The sequence below is a fragment of the Mercurialis annua genome, linkage group LG7, assembly GCF_937616625.2.
Source record: "Mercurialis annua linkage group LG7, ddMerAnnu1.2, whole genome shotgun sequence".
NCBI lineage: Eukaryota > Viridiplantae > Streptophyta > Magnoliopsida > Malpighiales > Euphorbiaceae > Mercurialis > Mercurialis annua.
In genome coordinates, this window is record NC_065576.1 from 1857989 (window position 1) to 1883018 (window position 25030).

Consider the following 25030-nt stretch of genomic DNA (forward strand, 5'->3'; position numbering starts at 1 on the left):
ATTAATTTTTCAAAAAACTTACTCTAATAAAATGCTCGTCTAGTTCAAGTGTAGTTGTGGTGCAAACCATACTTATATATACGGTTTTTTAAAATGATCGTTTCATAAGTGGATTACATGCAAAACTAGATGTTTCATGTACTAACAAATTTAAAACAATTTTAATTTTTTTTTTAAAATAAAACAATCATTTGCATTATGATATAATGGACTAATATATTCCAATTTTTCAATAGAAAATATATTCCAATTTTAGAATTTTAATATTAAATTTGAGATTCATAAAATATTTTGCTTAATTTGAAATTTTATTTTGAATTTCAAAAAGATAAAAATACTTATATAACCAATTTTAAAATTAATAAAATAAGCTAATTTTGAAGTATTTTTAATCACGAAACGGTCCGTTTTGGTTTTTGACAAATAAAAAAAACCCCGCCCCTCTCTCTCAGAACTAGCAGCATAGCTTCAGTATTACTCTGCGAAAACAAGAAGAAAAGCAGTCAAAATGTCGGATAAATCTTCAACAAAAGGAACCGTGACCTCATTGGCGTCGATATTTCCGGTCGACGAAGCACAAAAGGCGGCGAAAAGAGTAGAAGAAGCTATTTCCGATAAGCAAAATGAACTCAAAAATATTAATCAATTCGTTTCCGATAACACCAATTTAATTAACCTAATATCTTCCCTTCCTGATGAACTCCACCACGATGTTATGGTAGCTAGCACACAGTCAATTCAGTTAATTGTATAGCTTTATTTTTTGAAGAAACGCTGTCGTTTTTTAAATTTTGATTTTGTTTGTTTGTTTGGTTGACAGGTTCCTTTTGGTAAAGCTGCTTTTTTCCCTGGAAAATTGATACACACTAATGAGCTAATGGTAATTTTTTGTATTTTTTTTTTGAATTTTTTGTGTTCTTTTATATAGTTTTTAGTATGGTTAGGGCATGTGTGGTGTTGATTTATAAGTTCAATTGGTTAATTATTTTTTTATGTTATCATAAAAGAAGTTTTCTCAATGTAGCACGGACATGCCGGTCAATCAAAGTATCCGATTTCGGACACTTGATGTTTCAGACACGAGACTTCATTTTTTATATTGAAAACCTTAAAATAACATTAATTGCCGTTTCCGTGTCCAAGTGCTCGGACTCGTGTCTGTGCTATCTAGTTTGGAATTGATCAAATCATGTCATTTTTGGCATGAGTTTCATTTCTTTCAAATTGCCCATTTGTTTTCAAGTTGAAAGAATGCAAACTTGGGAATGTAAATAGAATTGAATTGAAATGAATTTCATTTTTCTCTTTAACATCTTATAGAGTTTCTATATCTCGTTTTTAGTATATACATTTTTCATATTTGAAACTCGTATATTGATAATCGGTAGCAAATATGGGATTTGCTGGCTTGCTTGTATAATGTATTATAAAGAGCTTAGAAACTATTGTTGGTTTTGTCATGGAAATTAAAGGTTCTTTTAGGAGAAGGTTATTATGCCGAGAGAACAGCAAAGCAAACTGTGGAGATTTTGAAAAGGAGAGCAAAGGTTTTGGATTCTCAAGTTGAATCTCTTAAGGCTAATATAAAGGATCTTAGAGCCGAGGCTTCGTTTTTTGATTCTACTGCTTCTGAGGCTGCAGTGAGTTTTCCAAAACTCTACCATTTCTGATATCTGTAAATTTTGATTTAACAGTGAAGTTGATATATTTATAAGCTACCTGACTGCTTGACATAGTGAATGTTATGTAAACACTAATCTACTAGGTAGAAAATGTCTTGCTCTCGAGTTTAAATTTTTTGTGTTGTTTACTTGTTTTCTATTCTGTCAATGCGGGTAACAGGAGGGTCTTGTAGAGATAAGGGAAGATTATGTGGAGGAAAGTTGTAGCGAAGGACAATCTATATCAGGTATGTTCTTGGGCCCTTGGCCCTGTCAATATTTTGGTTTTGGAACACTCAGCTGCAATTAAACTGTAGGTGTGTATCATGGATATATTGTTTCGGATTATTAAATATTTGCCTCATTGTTTTTCTTATTTTTGAATGGTATTCTAACTTTATGAATTGAATATACTTTTAAAGCTTTGAACTACGGATGCAAAAATTAAAAAAAGAAAGAAGCACAAGCTTTTATCATTATGAGTCAAAAATGTGGTATTAGATGTTCAGAAATTGATATACTGCTATTCTTTTTCAGAGGCGGGTGAGAATAAAGCTGGAGTTGAAGATAATGAGTATGCTCACATTATGTCCAGATTAGATGAACTTGAGAAAGAAGAACTTGAGGCTGAAGGCAGAGATGAAAGTGAAGAAGATGAAAACACTGATAGCATAGAAAGTGATTATGAGAGTGATGAAAATGAGCAAACCGATACAGCTGAAATTGATAATGAGAGCGACAAAGACGATGATGAGCAAACTGATACAGCTAAAAGGGACAGGTACATTCATGAATATACTGAAAATAAAGCGAACTCTAATAGCTTTTCATCTCAGGCTCATTCAGCAGAGGTAAGGCTTGTATTATTTGGCTTATAGCAAAATGGCTACAGTTGGATCATATTTTTGACGAGTCATGAGAAAATACTCATTTTGAACTACCAACCAAATTTGAGTGTCAGGTAAGAAAATCCCAGAAACAGCCAACGCTTGCAAATGCAAGTATAGAAGCATTATCAGATAAGTATCTCCACCAACTAGATATTGCTGATCAACCAAATGTAAGCGAGTGCATCTTACTTTTTTCCTCGTTAACTTATTTGATAGTCTTTGCCAATTTCATCCTAAAATTTTGAAATGCAGTGCACAGGTTTAATGGTGCAGCCTCAACACAGAGGTGAGTCTTCAACTATTTCATGGTGTTTTTTTATGCTTGATTCTTGCATGTCATTTTAAGAGAAACGGATTCAGAAGACGAGCTCTCTTGAATGTGGGAAATATAAAAGAAGAAAAAATGAAAGATGAAAATAAATTCATACGACGCATTTGACATTTTTGTGATGCTTCCGATTTCATCCATACACGCCTATACAACTCATTTATTCCTTTGTTATGTATGTTCAGATGATATGACAAATAGCAAACATTCGACACATTTGAAGAAGTCTCTTCCTGCTAAGGCTATGCAGCTTCCCACTGTGAAGGAAGAAACTGAAACAGTATCTTCGTCAAAACATGAGGTACTCAAGGATTTTTGTTGTATATTCTTTGTGGGTTTTAGATCATAGAATAGCTTAAGCATCGTCGTGATAGATTAACTTATGAATTGACTCATTTTAAAATGTAATCGGTTAATTGACTATTTTCTCCAGCCTAAAGTAACAACCTTCGACAGTTCCAAGGTGCGTTTGTACTTGACTTTTAATTTTGAAACGGGAGGATCTCCTTACCAAGTTCTCATTACACGTGCAGGCATTTACGGGCTCTATTGTGGAACGCACTCGCAACCTGCCAACTTCACCGGATCAAACTACAACTTCCTCGCAGGTATTAATAATATACAAGGAGATGATACTGTAGTACTACATGTTCTATTTGTTTCATATCCTTATTATGTTATTGAACTTTGCAGTCATCCAACTTGCAACCTACAAAACCAGTTTCAAGATTCAAAATGCAGAGAAGATAGCACACCAATGTTCTTAAAGTACATGTAAATGGAGGCAAAACAGAAGTCAGGGGTGTCTTTGTATTTTGAGACATCCGGCCATTGTCTTTGCTTTATTCCAATCATAGGAAGATTCTTGACTTGAATGCAAGTGTTACCAGGAATTTCAAGGGCATGTAACGAAAAGTCACGAGTCTCGAAGGTGTGCAATAAGTTTTTTCATTTTGGTTCGGAATTGAGTTTTCAAACATTAATTGGTTTTTAAAAGAAATAGAAACTAAACTAAAGGGATAAATTTAGTTCAACTCGATTTTTAATTTTATTAAAGTATACAAATATTACTTTTTTTTAAATAAAAATGAAAGAAGTAAGAACTTTTAAAAATATAAATTAAGTTTAGAGTAAATTAGTATGTTGAGCAAAGGGTTAACACAGTTCTTCACACTCAATAATTTAAGTTGTGGTTTTTAAATTTGTGAATCAGAATTAATTAATTCACACCTTACAATTTTTGGTGTAATTTTAAGTCATTTAACATAAAATGAACATGTAAAATTAAAATTAAAATGGCTAAGCCTGACATTGTTGATCCCGACTCAAAAATTTATGAATCACAATGACCTTTTATTCATAGTATATTATAACCTTTTGAGTAAAAAAATTAATTTTTACTTTTGCATAATATATTGGTAGTTTCATTTTTAAATTTTCTATAATTTTCTAAAACTAAAATTAAATTGAATTTTTTTCCAAGAAATTTATAATGAATGGAAACAGACCAAATTTTTTTATTCACAACCGTTCGCTCAAGTACGCACACCTACTTGTAGTTGCCTCATGAAGCTGAAAAATCTGATATTATTATTCATTTACATTGCATCAAACTTTACACCAATTTTTCTAGCTAGCAGTTCAGCTACAAACTTACATTTAGAATAAACAATTAAAAAGACTAATACACTATGCATAGTTGTTTACATCAGAAATCAGATTATGTTTCAACCGTTTAGACCTTCAAATTGTGATTTATGTTTTGTTTTATCAATTATGCTTGTTTTTAATTATTAATGCCTTTTTTTCAATCTCATATTAGGATTATTATTGGTATTTATATGTAAGTTTAAGACTTGAATGTTGAAGAGCGATTTGTTGCTTTCATATTCCGATTTCAGAGTTCGATTGGATCGACGATTGTTTATATGCCTAACTCCTAGAATTCGTTTGAATCAATAGATTTAGCAAAGATTTATTATATAGGTATTTAAATAAATAAATATTTAAAATTATTCTAGAAAAAAAAATCCGTCCATTTCTACATATATCATTGGCTTGCTAATTTCTATAAGTCACTGTTGACACCTTGTTCAAATGATGCAGACGACGATGATTTAAATCAATAAATATTTAAAATTAAATTTTGGAAAAAAACTAAGTCAATCTTGATAAAGAAAATTTTAAGTTTGTTTTAGTAAAATTGTATTTTTCTAACCTTCGTTTTTTTTCAAGAGTTATATAAAAATAGTTAAAACTTCAAAAGTTTATATTATTTTCTATATTTATTAAGTTCTACAAATATACTTTTTTAAAAAATATTCTTTTAATATTATTAAATTAAATAAAAAAAACAATAATATTTTTTTATTTACATAACTATTTTTGAATATTAATTTTTATAAATTTAAGAAATTAATAAATAAAAATTATCTGTTTTATGAAATATTCAATAAATTTATTATACCCTTCCTCTATCAAAACTATGTCCTTTTTAAAATAATATATAGTTAATAAATAAAGTATTTATAAATTATTATTGAAAAGTCGAACGGACAATTTTGAGATTGTTTTTTTAGATATGGACTAATTTATCACTAAAAAACTAAGAGGCTAAATTTCATTTTATTATTGTCGATTTCTTTTTCTTTTTAAATGGACGCTTTAGTTATAATTAATATAAATTTTATATTTAAGATATACCTATAAGAAATGTGTTATAACTTTTTAAATATACTAGTTTCGCATTACGTACTACGTACGTGGCTCGTAATGTGACTTGTTTTATTAATATATGTATTAATTTTGCTATAATTATATTAATTTATTTTATTTATAATCAATTTTTGCTAGAAATAAATATAGTTTTTTTTATATTTTTCAGTTAACACCTAGTTAACTTCAAATTAAATTTATAATTGACTGTAAAATAAACTTTTTAATCATAAAAGACATCTATATTTCTTTTAGCCTTTTAGGTATTAAATTCCAAATCAAATTCCAATTTATACTTTCATATATGTATTATATTAAATATGAAATAAAACTTATAATTAACTATAATTTCATATTCGAAACAAATAACAATTCTACTTTATATTGTATAATTAGATACATATTTGTATTATAATTATTTAAATAAGGAAAGCTCAAAGTTGTAAAGGCATTTTTAGTAATTTGATTTTATCACATAGAAATTTACTGCATCTTTTAAGGAAAGTGGCTAATTAGTTTCGTTACTATTAAATTACTCTAACTCAGTAATTATTTGACTCATCATGTATCACTATAGCAGTTAGCTAATAATTTAGTATATGATTATAAATAAAATATAAATCGGTAATTTATCTATCTTTAGCTATTAATGATAACAATTCACTGTACATACAATAGAATTATAATCTAATTATGACTCTACTTATAATATAGTGCTGGTAATAACTTAAACAATCAGTCCATATATAATATACTATATTCTAGTTAAAAATCTAATTATAATATATATTGGATAATTAATTAATTAAAAGACCATAAAGTCTTTATTTAGTAGCAAATTTGAAAAGGCTATTCGGTAAATTTGTCTGCCCCCATTCGTATTTTTATATATAGTAAGTATAGATACATTCATTTCCCATTGCATGAATTTTGATCGATAACTTTGAATGAAAAGGGAGTCAATCTTTTTTTTAATCAATAATTGCATGAATTTTGTTTTTTCACGTAACCATCAAGAAGAATAATATTAGTTGCCAATTATTAGATCACAAATTTCATGTGAAGTAACATTTTAAAATCACCCAACAATATATTGGAGATGAGTCAAGATTTAGTATTATTAAAGTTGATACTTAATTTGCAAATTACACAGTGTTTTAAGATAGGTAATGAATTATGAAATATTAGAGGAAACTAATAGCATAAAAATTAAAAGTAATTTTGAATATATGGCACAAAGAGTTAATCTAGAATATCTATTGCCCTCTATAGGTAGCCTTATATTAATTCCATTTTGAAATATGTTGATCATGGACTGAACACCAAACAATTAAGTTTTTCCATGGTTTAGGAATACTTGAAGCAGTCCATGAGTTTGACTTCAATTGAGATGCTTACAGGAAATTTGTGAGGTCTTCAAATCCGCTCATGGGATAAGGAATCCAGCTGATTAGATTTATGTTCTAGTACTATTTTTAAGGTTTATTTCTTGCCGTTAGATTTGGGGGATTATGTAAATACCATCAATTAATGACTGGCTTTTTTCTTCTTCACTTCCTTAAATTTTATGACCAAGATTTGAAATTCAATCTCCTTTCGCTTGAGATTTTTTGATGAGTTAATCTAGAACATCTGTTGCCTATTGAAATTTAAGAACAATAATGATATTGGAAAATAACACTGATTTTCATATTCATTTACAATAACACATCATAGTTTTTTATAGGCAATTTATTAACAAATTAAATCTGAATAAATTACTAAAATATTTTAATCTAGAGATAATATAAATATCTTAGATAGAATATTGACTTATTTTAAATTCAAATAACAACTAACAATTCAATTTTTAATTATTCTAACATTTTACCTGAATTAACAATTGCATAAAGTTAAAATTTCATGAGCACTTTTCTCATCTTCAATTTTGGTAAAGCACTTCTCTTCACTATGATATACAACTCATTATTTTCATTGTAGGAGCACTTTTTTTCCAGATCATTTTTTGGTGTACATCTCACCAACAAAATTATGATAAAGTTTGTTCTTCGACTTCCGCCATTTTTACATACTCTTTTTTTTTTTAAACCTGCAATATTATTCTAGATGTCCAAATCTCTTACAGTTAAAATATGGAGGCTTGCCTTTGTGCCAACAATCTTTTTCTTCATGACCCTTTTTTTTGCAATGGACATACTGGGATTTTCCTTTCTTCCATGATGTTTTGGCCATTAATGCTCCTTCAGTTGTGTGTTCAATTTCTTGATTTCTCAAGATTCTTCTTTCCTCTTGAACTTGTAATGCCTTTACTAATTCAGACAAAAATATGGTTGATAAATCTTTTGTTTCTTCCAATGAAGAAATCTTAGACTCATACTTTTCAGGTAAAGTTACAAGAATTTTTTGAATAATACGTTCATCGAGAAGATTCTTACCGAGCAACCTTACCTTGTTCACAATGCCGAGTAATTTTTCGATGTAACTTTTTATGCTTTCTGACCCCTTCATCTTCATCATTTCAAACTCTCTAATTAGATAGAGTGCTTGCATATTTTTGGTCTTTTCATCGCCTTGATATTCTTGTTAAAGATAATCCCACATTACTTAGAAGAACAAATATAAATGAGTTTATAAGTGTAAAGGTTCAACCACCTATTAACTAGTTCTAGTTATTAGGTTATGGTTGAACCTAAACACTCTCATAAGCATGTGGGTGGATTGTCACATTCTCACCAATTAATAATTAATTAGTCCCGTCAATATTTCTAATATGGTATCAGAGCGGGTCTGGCACGGGTTCTAATTTGTCGGTTGTCCGTCTGGATGTCCAGTCCCAGCGGCCCGGTCCGGTGTTGCCGCTGCGTATTAAATCAAAATTTCAGTGGGTCTGGCCCGGATTCTTAATTTGCCGGTTGTCCGTCTGGATGTTCATTCCCAGTGGCCCGGTCCGGTGTTGCCGCTGCTTGTTAAATCAAAAAGATTCAGTTTCAGGGGGAGTCAATTTCAAGTGACAACCGGATGTCCAGTCCCGGTTGCACTTGAGGGGGAGTGTTAAAGATAATCCCACATTACTTAGAAGAACAAATATAAATGAGTTTATAAGTGTAAAGGTTCAACCACCTATTAACTAGTTCTAGTTATTAGGTTATGGTTAAAGCTAAACACTCTCATAAGCATGTGGGTGGATTGTCACATTCTCACCAATTAATAATTAATTACTCCCGCCAATATTTCTAATAATTCTTGCTTGAGATAATCTCATATGTATTTTACGGAGTCCAATTGCATAACTTTTGAATATATTGAGTTTGACACAGCAGAAAATAAATAAGCCTTGGCTTTAAATTTTCTTGTCTTTCTTTCCTTGTGAATCTTTAATTGATTCATGATAGGATTTGTAGGCAATGGAGGAATTACATAGTTTTCTTCAATTGTCTCCCACAAATCCAACCCTTCAAGATTGACAATAATTTTGACAACCCATGCTTGATAATGGTCACCATCAAAAATTGGAACTGCTAAATGTGGAAGCGATATTTCACTCTCCATTTTTTTGTGTATTTCACTCCTCACAAACTCTCGGGATTATTTTTGACTCTTGATACCATGTTGAAATTTAAGAACAATAATGAGATTGGAAAATAACACTGATTTTCTTATTCATTTACAATAACATATTATAGCCTTTTATAGGCAATTTCCTAACAAATTAAATCTGAATAAACTACTAAAATATTTTAATCTATAGATAATCAGAATATCTTAAATAGAATACTGTTGGAATTTATTTAAATTTAAAATGAGAAGTGCTAAAGAAATGAGGAATATAGAAAGCAAGTGGTTTCCCACATTGCTTAGATAAACTCATTTATTTGAGTTTATAATAGTGGAGTTCCTCCTTTGGGTTTGGACCCCAAGGGGTATCCAATTTTGTGAACGGGTTAGGAGTTAAATCCTTCCCGATTTACCATGCGCGCCGTCTGTCCGGTCGGCCGGCTCGGCCAGGCATGGCCTGGGTGGTTCGATTCGAGCACTTTATTTTTTGTTAAACAGTTTCATTTTAATTCTGTAACAGTTTTTTGTCCTTTGAAATTATTCACATCCCTTGAACTTCTAAAATGTTTTGGACCTGATTTATTATAAAACGTTTTTTGAATTAAAGCCTTGCACGTTTTTATATTTAATTGATGTATAACAGCTATATTATTTTTCCTATAGATAATGCAAGTATTTTCATTTGCAAAATTACAGAATATCAGAGAGCAATACAAAAGTGTTTATAGAGCTATTATCGCAGTGCAGCGGTAATAGTATTTTCCGGTGTTTTATCCTAGGGGCGCCGCGGTTGTCAGTCAGCTTTGCACCTACGAGCTGTGCCGCGAAACATCTAAAAGAGAGCGACCTAGTCCGCGACTCAACCTCGTTACAAATTCCCGCAACTGTTTCAACAAATACTGACTTATTTTAAATTCAAATAACAACTAGCAATTCAATTTTTAATTATTTTTAACAGTATATGAAGCCTTGAATTGGTTTCATTTCAAAATAGGTAGATCATGGAGTGAATCAGTGGCGGATTCAGGAATTATATACGGTGGGGTCCATATATAATTATATATTAAAATAATTAAACAATAAAAAATTTATTATAATGGTTCTCCAGAAATTTTTGTATTATGAAATGCTAAATAGTTATATCGTTATTCACACTATTTTAAAATTTTCAATACATGCTATTAAATATTTTTAATTTTTAACCGTTTTCTAAGATCGGCCATAAGATTTTTTTATTTTGTTAAAAGATTTTGTATTTTTATATTATTATTATTAAAAATATTTTTGAATAAGAATTTGTTCATGGGTCGACTTGGACAACTGAAAAACAGATAATTTTTTGATTAACTGTAAATGATTTTTTTTATAATAACTCAACATAATTCACTAATATAATATATATTCAATGTTGTTTAAGATATAATCAATATACATTAAGAAAAAAACAGTACCATCAATAAAATGTAAAAAATAAATTATAGATAACATTACTCTAAAATAATTCATTGCTAAAATATTAGAATAAAATTTTATTAATCTGCAAATTGTAATGTTTTTGATACTTTTTACATCACTATTAAAAATTTAAATTAAATATTAACTTGATTCCGTACAAATGCGTGGGATTACGACTAGTTTAAGATATATTTATAAGAAATTTGTTAGTATAAATTTTGACATATATAAATTAATTTCCCCTTGTTTCAGTGGTCATTATATTATTAGCTTCGTCATGCTTGATGCATTTAGTTTCAAAATTCATACACACCTTGTCAAAATTCATAATAGAACTGTCCTAATTTGATAATTTTCAACGAAAAGGGAGTCAATCTTTTCTTTTAATCGACAATTGCATGCATTTTGTTTTTTCACATAACCATCATGAAGAACAATATTAGTTGCCAATTATCAGATCACAAATTTTATGTGAGGTAACATTTTAAAATCATCCAACAATACATTGGAGATGATTCAAGGTTTAGTATTATTAAATTTGATAAGAGTTTTAATATAGGTAATGAATTATGAAGTATTAGAGGAAACTAATAGCATAAAGATTAAAAGTTATTGTGATTGGCATGCTCTTAAGATACATGGCACAAATATTAATTCGGAGTTAAGAAATACAGCTGCAGCGGCAAATAATCAAAAGGTGCCATCGGAGACAAGAAATACGGCTGCATAATGGAGACAAGAAATACGGTTGCATAAAAATCTCTCAGATAAGATGGCTGGACGTCATTGCCGCTCTTATCACTGTTGCCCAGCAGATCTGCGACGGAATAAAGTCGGTGCACGGAATTAGAAATTGGTTTACTTGAAAATATTTTTGATTTTAAATTTATGTCTGCTTTAGACGAGCATGAGAGAATGTCTTTTTGATCAAAGCAATAAATCTTGGATTAAATTAAAAGTGTATTTTCATTGGACGTGAATTTGGTGATCTTTACATCATGCCGTTTGGATTTCTTCTGAAGGATCAAATTGTAATGAACTTAGATAGAGTAAGCAAATCTATATTTGACGTTGCTACACAAAAATATAAGTTTGTTATGCAGTCCGGTCATGATTATAATTATACAGTAGCTGTTTTTGACGAAACTTTTGTATCCCTCAATTAATTCTGTTATCTTATTTATGGATTTCATTATCTATATTTAGATTTTATACAATGATTGTAAGAAATAGTTTAACTTCTTAGTTGTTGGATGAATAATTTATAGATTCTGCAGTTCAAAAACAATGTTTTATAAACACTAGTATGCATATTTTGTTAATATTCTATTTAGTGTAATTTTTTTTTTAAATTGTCAGCTCGTTATTTTCTACTATTTTGTTAATGTTTGCATTATTAATTTATTATTAATATGAAAATGTGATTCATTGATATTATTTGTAGATAGAAAACTTTTATTGGAAAACTGGTATCATATTCTACTATTACTCGAAGTATAGTACTTAAAAAATACTGGTATCAAAAGATAGAATTCTGGAAGCGTTGTTCACCTTTGGCATCAACCTGATTGTGGCAGCATGGCCTTATGCAGTAACAATGTACCATTAACCAGAGCAAGGCCTTCTTTATTAGGTTGCATTTCAAAGAATTCCGATCTGATCCGAGGGCGGGACAATGCTTCTTGTGCGTCCATTGATTCACCATTAGGGCCAGTAGCATTGGGAATTAAGCTCGCCTGTAAGCAAGCAATCCAGCTTGGTAGCATGGACATGCACTTGTCTACTCTCATTTTTAGTGGTAATAGATTAAGGTCTGCAGTCGTCGTGTCAGACACTTGGCGTTTTGAATACGAAACTTTGTCTTTAACATATTGTTTTTCCATGCATATGGTGTCCGTGTCCAAGTGTCTCGTGTCCGTGAGTGCTACCAACAATTCAGCAATGTAGTAATTGTACCTCGGAGCAGCCGGCATGGAGTAATGTTGTTGTTGAGAAGCTTTGTAATCCCGGATCTCGACCTTTGCTTGAACAGGTCCATAATCGTCCCGATCTGGTACCACTTACAGAGAAATGGAGGACTAATTAAACTAAATAAGAGTATTTTTATCACAAACTTGCACTTCCTATGCACACCACTCCAGTCACGTCAAGTAACCAACCTTCGACAGTTCCAAAGTGCATTTGTAGTTAAGGTACGTTTGTACATAAAACTTTTTATTTTGAAACGGGAGGTTCTCCATACCAAGTTTTCATTACACGTGCAGGCATTTACGGACTCTATTGTGGAACGCACTCGGAACCTACCAACCTCACCGGATCAAAATACGACTTCGTTGCAGGCATTGCTGATTTACTAGGATGATAATGTAGTATTACATGTTCTATTTGCTTCATGTCCTTATTTTGTTATTGAACTTTGCAGTCATCCAATTCTCAACCTACAAAGACAGTTTCTAGATTCAAAATGCAGAGAAGATAGCACACAATTGTTCTTAAAATACATGTAAATGGAGGCAAAAAAATCGGGCCTATTTTTGTATTTTGAGCCATCAGTCTATGCATAAGAAAATTCTTGAGTTGGGGTATGAGATTAATCGATAAAAAATCTAAGCATCGGAAGATTCTCAATTGTTTATTTGGCTTTTGTGAACTTTTAAGCAATGGACAATTAACGTTAAAATTGATTTTTTATCAATTAATTCTTCGTATCTGTCAATTTTTATTAATTATACTTAATATATTAATTTCAAAAATAACTGCAAGAGATTAAATTATAGATGATTTAAACTAACTGATCAAAATTAATACATTCAGTGAACTAATTAATAAAAATGTTGACTTTGATTTTAAATATTCATCATGTATAAATTAAATATGAAATTGTTATGCATTTACATAGTAACAAACTGTACACCAATTTTTCTAGTTAGTAGTGGAGTTATAAACTTACAGTTAAAATAAACAAATAAAAAGAATTGGATATTGCTTGTAATTAAATTTACTAAAAGAATAATACACTATACATAGCTGTTAACATTTGAAATCAAATTATGTTTCAACCATTAGGTAGCTTCTGCTTTCTCTTCTTGAACTTTTGAAGCACCCCTTCTCTTTCTGATGGAGTTGCAGCTAGTACCCATTTACTGAACTCGACCTCTCCCATTCCCATGTACCGAGCAAGGAGGCTATACTCGGCCCTCTTCCGATCCTTGGACGATATAAGATTTTCTTTTTCAGCCACATCATCTGATTTTCTTCTCCGTTTACTAGGGGCCGCCAAGCTCACATTTTCAGAAACGCTTTCTTCATTTTTCTTTTGAGTACCGGTCCCGAAATTGACGATGTCCTCGTTACGGTGAGCATATAGAATACCTGAGCATGAACGGTATCAGCAAATTCAATATCTCGGATTTTTGCTCCTTTGTTTCTATTTCAGATGTGCATGATATCGCACATAAACACAATTTGTTTCTTGACTAATTACTGAAATGCGTTATTAGCCTTTGTTCCTACCTTTTTTTCTTATTTTTTCAAATGTGCAATATTAACATTAGAATCTTATCGGTCCAAGTAACTGAGAGCAGATTAAAAACCTTGTTAAATGCAATAAAAGAAATGAGGATCATAGATGATCTCACCTAAATCCTCAAGCACAGGTTCATCTGCTGTAGCACTGTCATCATGACTCGGCATATTAGTTTCCGTTTCCGACCCTGATATGACTGTTGGACCAACTTGTTCCTGAGGATGAAAATAGCCTCCAATCTCAGCTAGTTCCTGATAGGTGAAAGAGCTATGCTCATCATCTTTTTGCTGTTTCTCATGTGATTCAATGATTTCACCGGTGAACAGCTTATCTGATAAATCACGGAACAAATTTGCGATTCCAAAAAGCTCGCCCTGAAATTGCTTGCAATCCTGAAAAGAAGCCAATAGAGTAAAAAAGTAAGAACCCATAATTTTCTACTAAATGTCGGTGATGAACTTCCTTTCAGGGCAAAACAGAACCACACCTGGACACCTTCAAAATATCGTTTTTCCATTTTCCCGGAGACAGCAATATTTGATAGCTGCTGTTTATATACCTGACGAGAATATACAAGTTCCTCAAAGGATCCGGCTGCAAGTAATCTAAAAACTATAACATGTCGTTTCTGCCCATATCGAAATGACCTATCTTGGGCCTGCAAATCATATGCAGGATTCCAGTTTGGATCAAATATAACCACACGGTTTGCACTTACAAGATTCAACCCAAGCCCACCAGCTCGAGTTGATATTAGGAACACCTGAAACAGGAGATTATATCAGAAAGACATTTGGAGAATGAAGTATCAGATTTTGAATTGAAATAATAAAAAATAAAAACCTGTTTGCTTGGGCTTGAATTAAAGTCATCAACCATAGACTGTCTCAAATTAGTTGGAGTAGAACCATCAAGTCTTGAAAAGCTATATCCTTTGCGTATGAGAAATTTTTCCAATATGTCCAGCATCCTGCAGTGAATATGTTAACGTGTAAGATCTCGAGAAAAACCAAATAGCTGATAGATAAGGATGTTAAATGAACAACTTCACTTCAACAATTAATTCATGTCACAGCAATGCCAAACTTATCTATTCATCCAAAATCAAAAAAAAACATCCATGAGTACATTCAACAGGAAATTTAAATTGAAATTAAAGGTGTTCAAGAGATGCATAAGATATGTTTCCATATTCTATGCCTAATCAACTATGTCAATTCTATTTTGCTAGTACATAGAAAGAATATCAAAAATATTGAACAGGACGACAAAATTTACTACTCTTATTACTCCCTAGCCATTGAAAATGACTAGGCTGGCAAAAAATTACTTCCATTGAAGTCCCTGACAGGCAAAATGTAACATACCTGACAGAATAGCTGAAGAGAAGAAGCTTGTCACCTTGTGAAGCCCAAGAGGACAACAATTTTTCCAGCACCCTCATTTTTCCACAATCCTTAACATCACTCAGACCCATGAAACTCTCAGTTTGGGCATTCCCCCCAACCAAATTTATGTCGGAACCAAATACCGCAGAGGCAAATTCTGCATCCTTTCTTTGTTTATCTGCTTCATCCCTAGGGTTAGGCTTAATCAGCTCCAGGTGATTACTAATCTGTTAAAAGTAACCAGAAGTGAACAAAGCAGGTATAATTGATACCTAGTTAGACAGTTGTTTATTGAGCAAAGGATCATTGCGGCATCTAAACTTGTACGTCACGGTCAATTAACTCACACATAGTCGTTTTAATCAAATAAAGAAAACATCCTCTACTTATAGGTCAATTAACTCTCGAACTGCACAAAATAAATATATTCAGGGACCGTAATGACCCATTTTCAGAGTTGATTGACCTAAAAATAGATAGTATTCTCCCCAATTGATCTAAAAATAGAGATTATTTCCCTTAGTTGATTAAAATGGCCAAGTGTGAGTTAACAGACACTGATGTAGAACATACAAATTTATAGACTGCTATGACCATTTGTTTGTTCTTTATCAGAGCAAATAAAGGAACAGTTGAAATTCCCATTAGGTAAAATAAATTCTAAACCGCAAATATTACAGTGACATATTGGCAATCATAATAACAGCCGCAAAATGAAGAAAAATAAATTTACATGTTGAAGCTTGACAAGACAAGGGAGCACAAGGCAAAAGGGGCATGAATCACAACCATCAGGGTTATCCCTGTGAAGGTATGGCCATATAATCCCGTCAGGCACGATCCTTTTACAGCATTCTACTTGTTTAAGAGGGCTACCGCAACTACATGGAAGGTCCTTATTTATCAGGCACTGTATATCTGGTATTTGTAGCATTCTCTTGTAAACACGTCTCTGTAATTCACTCATCGCACAGAATACAACATTATCTTCTTTCCCCAACATAAGATGGCCTATGGTCTCCTCCTTTGTTCTTCTAAGCAGGTATTTAGCAAGAACTTCCACTAGGTGCCCTTTACGCTCATTAGCTACCTGAAAAAATCTTTCAGGTGCAGTTGCCCTCTGACCATGCTTGAGGGGTTCATCATAGTACTCCCTAAAATGTTCCCGCGTCCCCAGTGAACCAGGGGCAACCCAGTCAAAAAGATTAAAAAGTTCCATAATTTTATTCTGCATAACAGTACCTGTTAGACCAATTCGTTTCCGTGTGCCAATTTCTAAACATGCTTCATAAAGTTTTGATTTCTCATTCTTAAGCCGGTGCGCCTCATCAACAACTACAATCTCCCATTTAAATTCTGACAAAATTCTCCCACGGATTCTGTATGTGTCAAAACTGGTGATCAAAATCTCAACTCCGCCCGCTTCTATTTTCTCATGAATCAAATCCCGGTTTGCACCATGGTAGATAGAAACATTAAAGGTTGCCCACCTAGAGAATTCAATCTCCCAGTTATGGATGACAGAGGAGGGGCAAATTATTAGTACAGGGCCTTGTTTCCCAACCTGATTACCCGATAACATAGCAGAGCCAGCAGATTCTCCATCCTTTCCATAAACAGCAGCCAGGAAGGCAATTGTCTGAATAGTCTTGCCCAGTCCCCTGTTGCATTTTCATAGTAAATACAAGCTCTAGTAGCTAAAGTAATTAAGCTTTATAATAATTAGTAAGATTTTCCAACAATGGAAAATTGCATGTGGCTCACTTGGATTAAATTTATATACTTCGTCTTCACAAAAAGTACCTCCGTCCCGTTTAAGAAGTCCCATATTCTATTTTGGGATGTCCCATTTAAAAAGTCCCATTACTATTTTTAGAATACTTTTCCATTGAATACCCCATTTTACCCTTATTTTAGCTATCTTAGAAGAGTTCTATGGAAAATTCCACTATCATTAATAGGGGCAAAACATGAAAAAACATGAAAAGACAAGAATAATTAATGTTTTCTTAATCTGTGTGTAAAGTCAAATGGGACTTCTAAAGTGGGACGGAGGGAGTATATTATTTTGGTTTCGTTTGGTTAATTTATTGACTTCCCAATAAGTTGTATTTTTTTTTTAATTCATTAAATATTAAGGACAACATTATCCTCATTAACTAATTAATGTAATCAAATATAGAGATATTATTGTCTTCTATGCCTACATAACTAGGGAAGAAAAACTTATCTAGGAAAGTCATTTCCCTAGTCAAAGAAAAGTTCGACCATCAACTTTCCGGGAAGTAGAATTCGCAAAAAAAACCAAGTAAAGATTATATATAAATTCACGGGAAGTTCTACTTTCTTAGTTAACTTACCCCCAAACCAAGCGAGGCCAAAATAAATAACACAACTGATAATAGTGCTGATAACATAATAAATCCTCAATTATGAACTTAAATACATTACATAAAAACTGAAAAACCAATTAAGCAACCATAAAAGGGTACAAATTAAACACTCACATGTCATCACCAAGAACACCTCCATGATTGTTTCTGTATAGCTTATATAAAAACCTCACCCCCTCCCTCTGATGTTCAAGCAATCTACAGTTAATAGAAGCAGGAACCTGCAATAATTCACACAAAACAACTCAAAAAAATGCCAAAAAAAAAACACAATTTTAACCCCAAAACAGAAAAATAATTCATAATTACCTGCACAATAGGAACCTCCTCAGGCAAAGTAAGAATTAATGGCTCAAATGGTCCTATATGATCAAACTGAAATTGGCCCAATTTTTTTTCCTCCAAATCATCCAATTCTGTACATTTTTCTTCTTCCTTTTCATTTTTTTCAACTGGGGTTTGAAGTTCAAAACTTGGTGACTTTTGGGACAATTGGGTCCCTGAATTTTGTGATGAAAAATAGTCTCCTCCAACTCCAAGGCGTTGAAGCTGTTTAGCAAGATTGGATTTTGGAGGCTTTCTTGGAAATTCTGGTTCTTGGGCTAATTGGTCTGTTAAAAAAGGTGAATTTTTTGATGTTGATGAATTTAGGGTTTTACATGGTTTTAGGGTTTTGAATGTAGCTAGTGACATATGGAATTATAATCTGAAAATTTTAGGGGTTTTTGGGAATTGGGTTTTGATTTTAATTCTGCTACTTTATTTGATTTGATTTGTCTGTGTTTGTAATTTGATTTTAATTCTTAAGGTATTAAAATGGCAGAATCGGCGGCTTGACGGCGTTTTGATCCGGTTCGGTGACTCGATAGTGGTGAGTAGTGAGTCCGAGTTAGACTATCCGACGATGACGTGTCCTTATTTCCTTAATATTTGTGGATAAAAGCTCTTTTTGCCGATTGAAGTCTTATATAAATGTATGATTTGATACAAAAATAGATTAATATATTCAATTTTAGTACATAATATAGCATTTATAGCTCACTTAACCGCATTTATGTCTTATTTAATCGGAAATTACTCTCCCTATCTCGTTTAAAAGAGGACCTGCATATATGTTTTTTTTATTTTTTTTATTTTAAAGTTTATTGTTTTTTTTAACGTATTTATATAAGATTTCATCTTTTATCACTTATTATCTTTCTAAAATTAATAACTATATTTTTTTTTTATAGATGGTAATTATATTAGCACTATCACAAGAAGCGATAGGCAAAAAAAAAACGAATGCTAAAACCTCGAAAAGAAGTCTATGCATCGGAATATATCGTTACCACCATATATAAAATGAGGGTTTGATATCTATAATGAATCACACCCTTATTAATACAAAGAAAAATCAAATTCTTGTTGCTAATAGCCTCATCGGAAAAAATCATCTTATTTCGTGCCTTCCAAAACTCCCAAAAATAAAAAAAACAAATCGTCACCCAAAGGTTCTTGTAGCTCATAAGACAAATTACAAGCCACTTACAATTTTTTTAAGGTATAACATTAATAATTTATATTTTTATAGTTAAATATGCATAACCGTGTTTATGTTTTCATTTTACTGGACTTAAAATTTATTTTGCATCAAATTGAATAAGGGTGAAAACAATGTTTTAAAATCCGGATCGGTGACAGAACCGGTGTGGTCATTGGTTCAAAGTTCAACCGGTTGAACCGGTTCTATCACCTAACCGTTTTATCAAAGTACATACATAAATAAAATATTAGTTCAGGGTACAGTGTGGTTAGTCATTAGTGGGGTAGCTGTGCAGTGATAAGGTAGGTGTGTAGTGTATGATATATTCCCTCCGTCCCAAATTGATAGGCACTATTTGCATTTTCTTTGTCCCAAATTATAGGCAATAATTTATTGCTTGAATATTTAATTGTCATATATACCCTCATTAATTATAATTGAATGCATGAAAATAACACAAAAGATGTTAAAAGACAAAATTATTAGTATAATAAATGAGAATAAGTGTGGTATTTGTTTATAAATTTACTCATTTTATCTTGATAAGTACAATTTTTTAATAGTTTGTATTTGTCCTAAACTGTCTATTAATTTGAAACGGAGGGATTAATTATCAAGACATGTCATTGTAGTTTAATTAGGAACGCATTTACCAAGACAAATTGTCATACTTGCTTTAAATAATGTTCATCTTCTTTACTTTATTGGTCTTAATTCTTTTGAATGCTTCTGAGATGATTATTAAAGATTTTATCTTCAAGCTTTTCATTCTCCGCCTTCATCTCTGTAACAACTCATATCTATATTCATTCACTATTTCTGTTATTAAATTTGAAACTTTATTTTTTCTTCTAAACATAAAACAACAAAACTCTCTATTCAAAACTATTCCTACAACTAAACACCATAAGAACAAACTTCTCACAAAAACATAGTAGTAAGTCGATTTCACTAGCTCGTCGGAGGATCAGCCATCCAACAACACACCAAGACTACAAAAATGGGTTTTCTTCGTGAAAGAGTTTATTAGATGGGTCTGACCTGAAGGGAAACCGATTTTAGAGGTTCAACCGGTTTTCATGGTTTTCCCGGTTCTGTACGGTTTTTTCCGGTTCTAAACGGTTGAACCGAAAATTCGGGTCTTTGGCTATAATTGGACCGGACTGGCTTCCGGTTGCCGGTTGAACCGGTCAAACCGGCCGGTCTGGTCCGGGTTTTAAAACACTGGGTGAAAGTTTAATTGGAAAATTGAGCGTTTAAGAGCATCTCCAATGCAATGCTAAAATGAAGTGCTAATGCTATAATTTAGCATTTAATCTTAAAATGCATCTCCAATGCAGTGCTATTGTTTGTGCTAAATTTAGCATATGCTATATCACGTGCTAAATTTAGCATAGATTATAGCATATGCTAAAATTCAACAACCAATAGCAATTCACTATTAATTACAATTTTACTACGGTCATTTTTTGCATTTATTATTTTAACCTATTTTTTTTTATTTTTTTTATTTTAAATTTTGTGCTTCTATTTAATTTTACAACATCGATTTGATTTTTTAATAGTAGACCATACATCAATATAATAAAAAAATTAAATAATTTATTTTTATATAATTCATCGATTCTTTTAATTATATCTTTTGAAAAGCTCATTATTAAATTAAAAAAAATATTACATAAATTTTAGTTCAAAATATTTAATTAAAAAAATTATTAAATAATTAGCAATTAATAAAATTAAGAGATAGTTATCTTAATAAATAATTATAACATTTCTTTTTAATTTTGTGCATTGGAGTAAAATTTGAAATGCTATGCTATCTATAGCATTTTATCACTTTTTCATGTTAAATTTAGCATAAAAAGTGGAGATGCTCTAATCTTACATTTTTTATAGGATAATTACTATACCAATCAATCATATTTATAACCATTTTATACCTAATTAAAGTATATTGATTGTCAAAAAATTTAACATTACTGCATATTGACCAAAAAGGAACAAATTTAGCAGGCTTTTAATTTATTTTCATAGTTTTAATAAATTAAAAGCCTGCTAAATTTGTCTTTTCATTATAATGATTATTCTGTTTTTTTTTTAACAATAATGATTATTCTGTTATTAGCTTGCTTCTGATGGAGCTGACGAGCCAATATTGCGATAACTTAAGATAAAATTTTGCAGAAACTATATATTGTATTGACCTTTTTTAATTATTGATTTATTTTGAGAATTGTATTTGAATAAATGTTTTATTCATTTCTCATTCACGTCTGATATGCTAAATTGATACAATTATCGCATCTCCATACACAAGTGTGTTACAAGTTCATTTTTTTTTTGTCTTAATCCTATTTTCAGTTATGAAATATTAACACTGGTTTTAAAATAAGTGAGATATGAAATTATAGATACAGTGGCTTTTTTTATTCACAATTAATGTCTGAATTCACAGCTCATAGCATTACCTAATTCTCAAATGTTCGATAAAATTTTCAAAAGCCACTTAAAGACTGATATGTGTATAATCCACAATTTGGAAAAATTGGAGCCATAAGACAAGATGTTTATTGAATATTTTTGCATCTTCTTCTTTAATCTAAACACATAAATAAAGGCCTTATAATTATATTAAAAAAAATACAAAGTATTTGTGTTTGTAATATTTAAACCAATTTTTTAAATTTTGTAATATTATCATATTTTGACAATTTCGTTGCATTTTAAATTTTATTTTATTTTTTTCACCTCAATACAACCTGTTTGGTTTATTTGACTTTTTAAAAATATATTTCTAGCAATTCAAACTTTTTTTACTGCAATCATCGAAATTTAGAGAATTTAAAATTAGACTGTAATATTCTTTTAAATTAATGTAATTAGATTATAAGTAAATTTTAAATTTTGACAACTAAAACTTCTGACAATTGATCAACAAAAAATAAAATTGAATAGCATTATAAAAATAAAAAAATAAATATAAATTGCAAATACATACAAAAATTTAGATTTTTTATTTTACAATTAAGCCCAAAATAAATATATTGAGTTGCAACAAAACCATCTTTGCTAGCACCTGGTTTAATTGCCTTCTCTTTAATGGACGTAAGACCATTTCCAAATAATTTTTTTTTTTGCCAGAATTTCCAAATAATTATTAAAAAGACCGTTAACTCCATTGCATGTTACCACGTGTAACTCTCTTAGTGGCTTAACAATTCTTTCTGCATGCTCATTTGAAAACGCCCTTGATTATGCCACCAGCTAGCAGCACCAGGGCTTTTATGTTTTTTTCTCAACGGTAACATCGTCCATAATTTCTATAAATACACACTAATCTTGCTTTAATAATTCATTTCTTGATATATTAATTAATTTACATTGCTAATTACTGTGTTCTTGGTTAGGAAAAGTATACAAAATGGGGTCTGGAAAATTTCTTGAATTTTCGTTTGTGATTTTCTTGTTAGGGTTTGTTTTTGGGTCTTGTAATGCTTATAAATTCTATGTTGGTGGAAGAAATGGCTGGGTTTTGAACCCTTCTCAGAATTATACTCAGTGGGCTCATATCAATAGATTTCAAGTCAATGATACTCTCTGTAAGTCCTTAATTATTTTTATTTTGTAGTATTATATATCATGATGGTTGTGTATGCTTAATTGCATTTGTCATCATATAATCTATCTCTCTCTTCACATTTTAAATTTAAATTATTAAAAGTAAATATTTTTTCTATTAATTTGTTGATTTTTAGAACTTGTAATTAATTTTTTCTAAAGAAGTCATCGCAACCCTTGAAATTGTGTGTAAGAGTTAATTAACTCATGCTTATCGATTTTTAATCAATTAGGGACAATACTCTTTATTTTTAAGTCAAAGACGGATGATGTAATTTTTTTATTTATAAGTCAAATAACTTTTATGTCACGTAAGACGTTCATTTTATACAATTTGGGGTTAATTGACCAAAAATTATAAAGTGTCGTTTTTTATAGATTAAAATTGTTAGATTAAGTGTGAGTTAATTGATCATAATGTACAAGTTGGTGGACCTCAATGGCCCTTTGCTCGATCTCTTTTAGTACATTTTTTTGAAGCTTAGTACCTACTCCAGTACCAATTAATTCCATGAATTGGTGTGTTATTGTAATGGTGCAGTTTTCAAGTACAAGAAAGGATCAGACTCAGTACTACTTGTAAACAAGGAAGATTTCAACTCATGCAACACCAAAAATCCTATACAATCATTAACAGACGGTGATTCAATCTTCACCGTTGATCACTCCGGGCCCTTCTACTTCATCTCAGGAAATTCTGATAATTGCAATAAGGGCCAAAAATTACACATTATTGTGATGGCAAAAAGGCTAAAACCATCCCCAGTACCTACTGATCCTCAATCTCCTTCACCACTGGCATTATCTTCGCCCGTCACTTCCCCTGTGCCGCCGTCACCACCTACCACGGCGGAATTGGCACCGCCTCATCATTCGGGATCGGATAAAAGTACTTATACCGGTCTGCTTATGTTGTTGACATGTGTTAGCATTGGAGTGAGTGTGATTATTGGAGGAGTTTAGTTTAATTAGTTTAAATTATGTTACTAAAGATTAATTCTCTTGTGTGTCCACCAATTAATTAATTACTAGTAAATTATTTCGTTTTTTATTTAATTATAATGTTAATTCTTTCCCTATTTTAATCAATTATTGTTTTTATAGTACAATTTTACATAATCTAAATTAGTTTTACAATTGGATTACCGAGTGTTGCTAGGAATTATACAATGTTATTAATAGGAATTGTACTTGGGAAGATATATAATTGAGGCTGCTTATTGACGGAATCAGGATTTTTTAGTCTCGGCTAAATTTTATCTAATCATAATTTACTTTTATTCATCCGATACACCGGACTTAACTTTTATCTAGTCTTAATTTTACTATTAATTCAACGTTTTTCCGTTGATTTTTTTAAAAAGATTGAAAATTTCTGAAAATTTCCTACTGCAGCCCGAGTTAAAGTCGATTCTAGACTTAAGGTGGTTCCGACAAGTTCACCAGAATAATGGCAAGTCATTAAGATGATATGCATCAGTTTGGATTTAGTGAGCTGGGGATAGATTTTAAAGAACTTAATTTATGCACCGTCAGGGGACATCAATTTATGATAAGCTCGGGAGTAGATATGAATGAAGCTGTCAGATTTATGAGCTACTAACTCAAAGGCTTTTTTTACTTTTTACCTTTACTCTCCGTAACTTCTACCTTTGGTATATTTCAGATATACTTTTGGGCGGTTCTGATACGGTAACTTTTTCTTGCAATTTTAATGTTTCATTAGGTATCTTTCTTGAGAATGGCTAATAATCACCGACGGTCCTCGACCTTTACTCTAAGCTTCCGTAAACCCCCCGACCTTTCAAAAGCTTCCCTAAACCCCCCAACCTTTATGGCGGCGCTCATTCACGGTCCTTATGGACGAAAATACCCCTAAGCGCCGTCTTTTTTTGGCGGCTACAATTCTAAAAAAAAGACGGCGCCACGTGTCATCTGACATGTGGCAAAATATCTAAAAAAAAATTGAAAAA

At 31.3% G+C, this 25030-nt stretch overlaps 4 protein-coding genes and 1 long non-coding RNA gene across 6 annotated transcripts; 3 read left to right on the forward strand and 2 right to left on the reverse strand.

Annotated features, from left to right (window-relative positions):
• The first annotated feature begins 418 nt into the window (after positions 1-418).
• Positions 419-3843, forward strand: LOC126657788 (uncharacterized). 2 transcript variants are annotated; one of them, XM_050352557.2, is made up of 11 exons: positions 421-718; positions 821-880; positions 1473-1640; positions 1843-1909; positions 2199-2512; positions 2623-2721; positions 2804-2837; positions 3065-3180; positions 3313-3342; positions 3413-3487; positions 3573-3843. In XM_050352557.2, the coding sequence occupies exons 1-11, from the start codon at positions 509-511 to the stop codon at positions 3627-3629; spliced, it is 1230 nt and encodes a 409-aa protein (XP_050208514.1). In that variant the 5' UTR covers positions 421-508; the 3' UTR covers positions 3630-3843. The 2 variants fall into 2 exon arrangements, with proteins under 2 accessions (XP_050208515.1, XP_050208514.1); XM_050352558.2 differs by lacking the exon at positions 3313-3342 and having other exon boundaries at positions 419-718.
• Positions 3844-7691: 3848 nt separating this feature from the next.
• On the reverse strand, positions 7692-8144 carry LOC126655569 (uncharacterized). The gene has a single exon (XM_050349801.1). It carries the CDS (start codon positions 8142-8144, stop codon positions 7692-7694), a length of 453 nt encoding a protein of 150 aa, XP_050205758.1.
• A 5442-nt stretch (positions 8145-13586) lies between these two features.
• LOC126657322 (switch 2) lies at positions 13587-18737 on the reverse strand. The gene is made up of 8 exons (XM_050351990.2): positions 18221-18737; positions 18026-18132; positions 16252-17179; positions 15498-15745; positions 14974-15100; positions 14618-14893; positions 14243-14522; positions 13587-13976 (listed from the first exon to the last, which is right to left on the reverse strand). The coding sequence occupies exons 1-8, from the start codon at positions 18602-18604 to the stop codon at positions 13660-13662; spliced, it is 2667 nt and encodes an 888-aa protein (XP_050207947.1). The 5' UTR covers positions 18605-18737; the 3' UTR covers positions 13587-13659.
• LOC126657332 (uncharacterized) lies at positions 18444-19009 on the forward strand. The gene is made up of 2 exons (XR_007633293.2): positions 18444-18534; positions 18735-19009. It is a non-coding gene; the product is annotated as an uncharacterized LOC126657332 (long non-coding RNA).
• Positions 19010-22681: 3672 nt separating this feature from the next.
• On the forward strand, positions 22682-24083 carry LOC126657328 (early nodulin-like protein 3). The gene is made up of 2 exons (XM_050352001.2): positions 22682-23038; positions 23599-24083. The coding sequence occupies exons 1-2, from the start codon at positions 22861-22863 to the stop codon at positions 24018-24020; spliced, it is 600 nt and encodes a 199-aa protein (XP_050207958.1). The 5' UTR covers positions 22682-22860; the 3' UTR covers positions 24021-24083.
• The last annotated feature ends 947 nt before the right edge of the window (positions 24084-25030 follow it).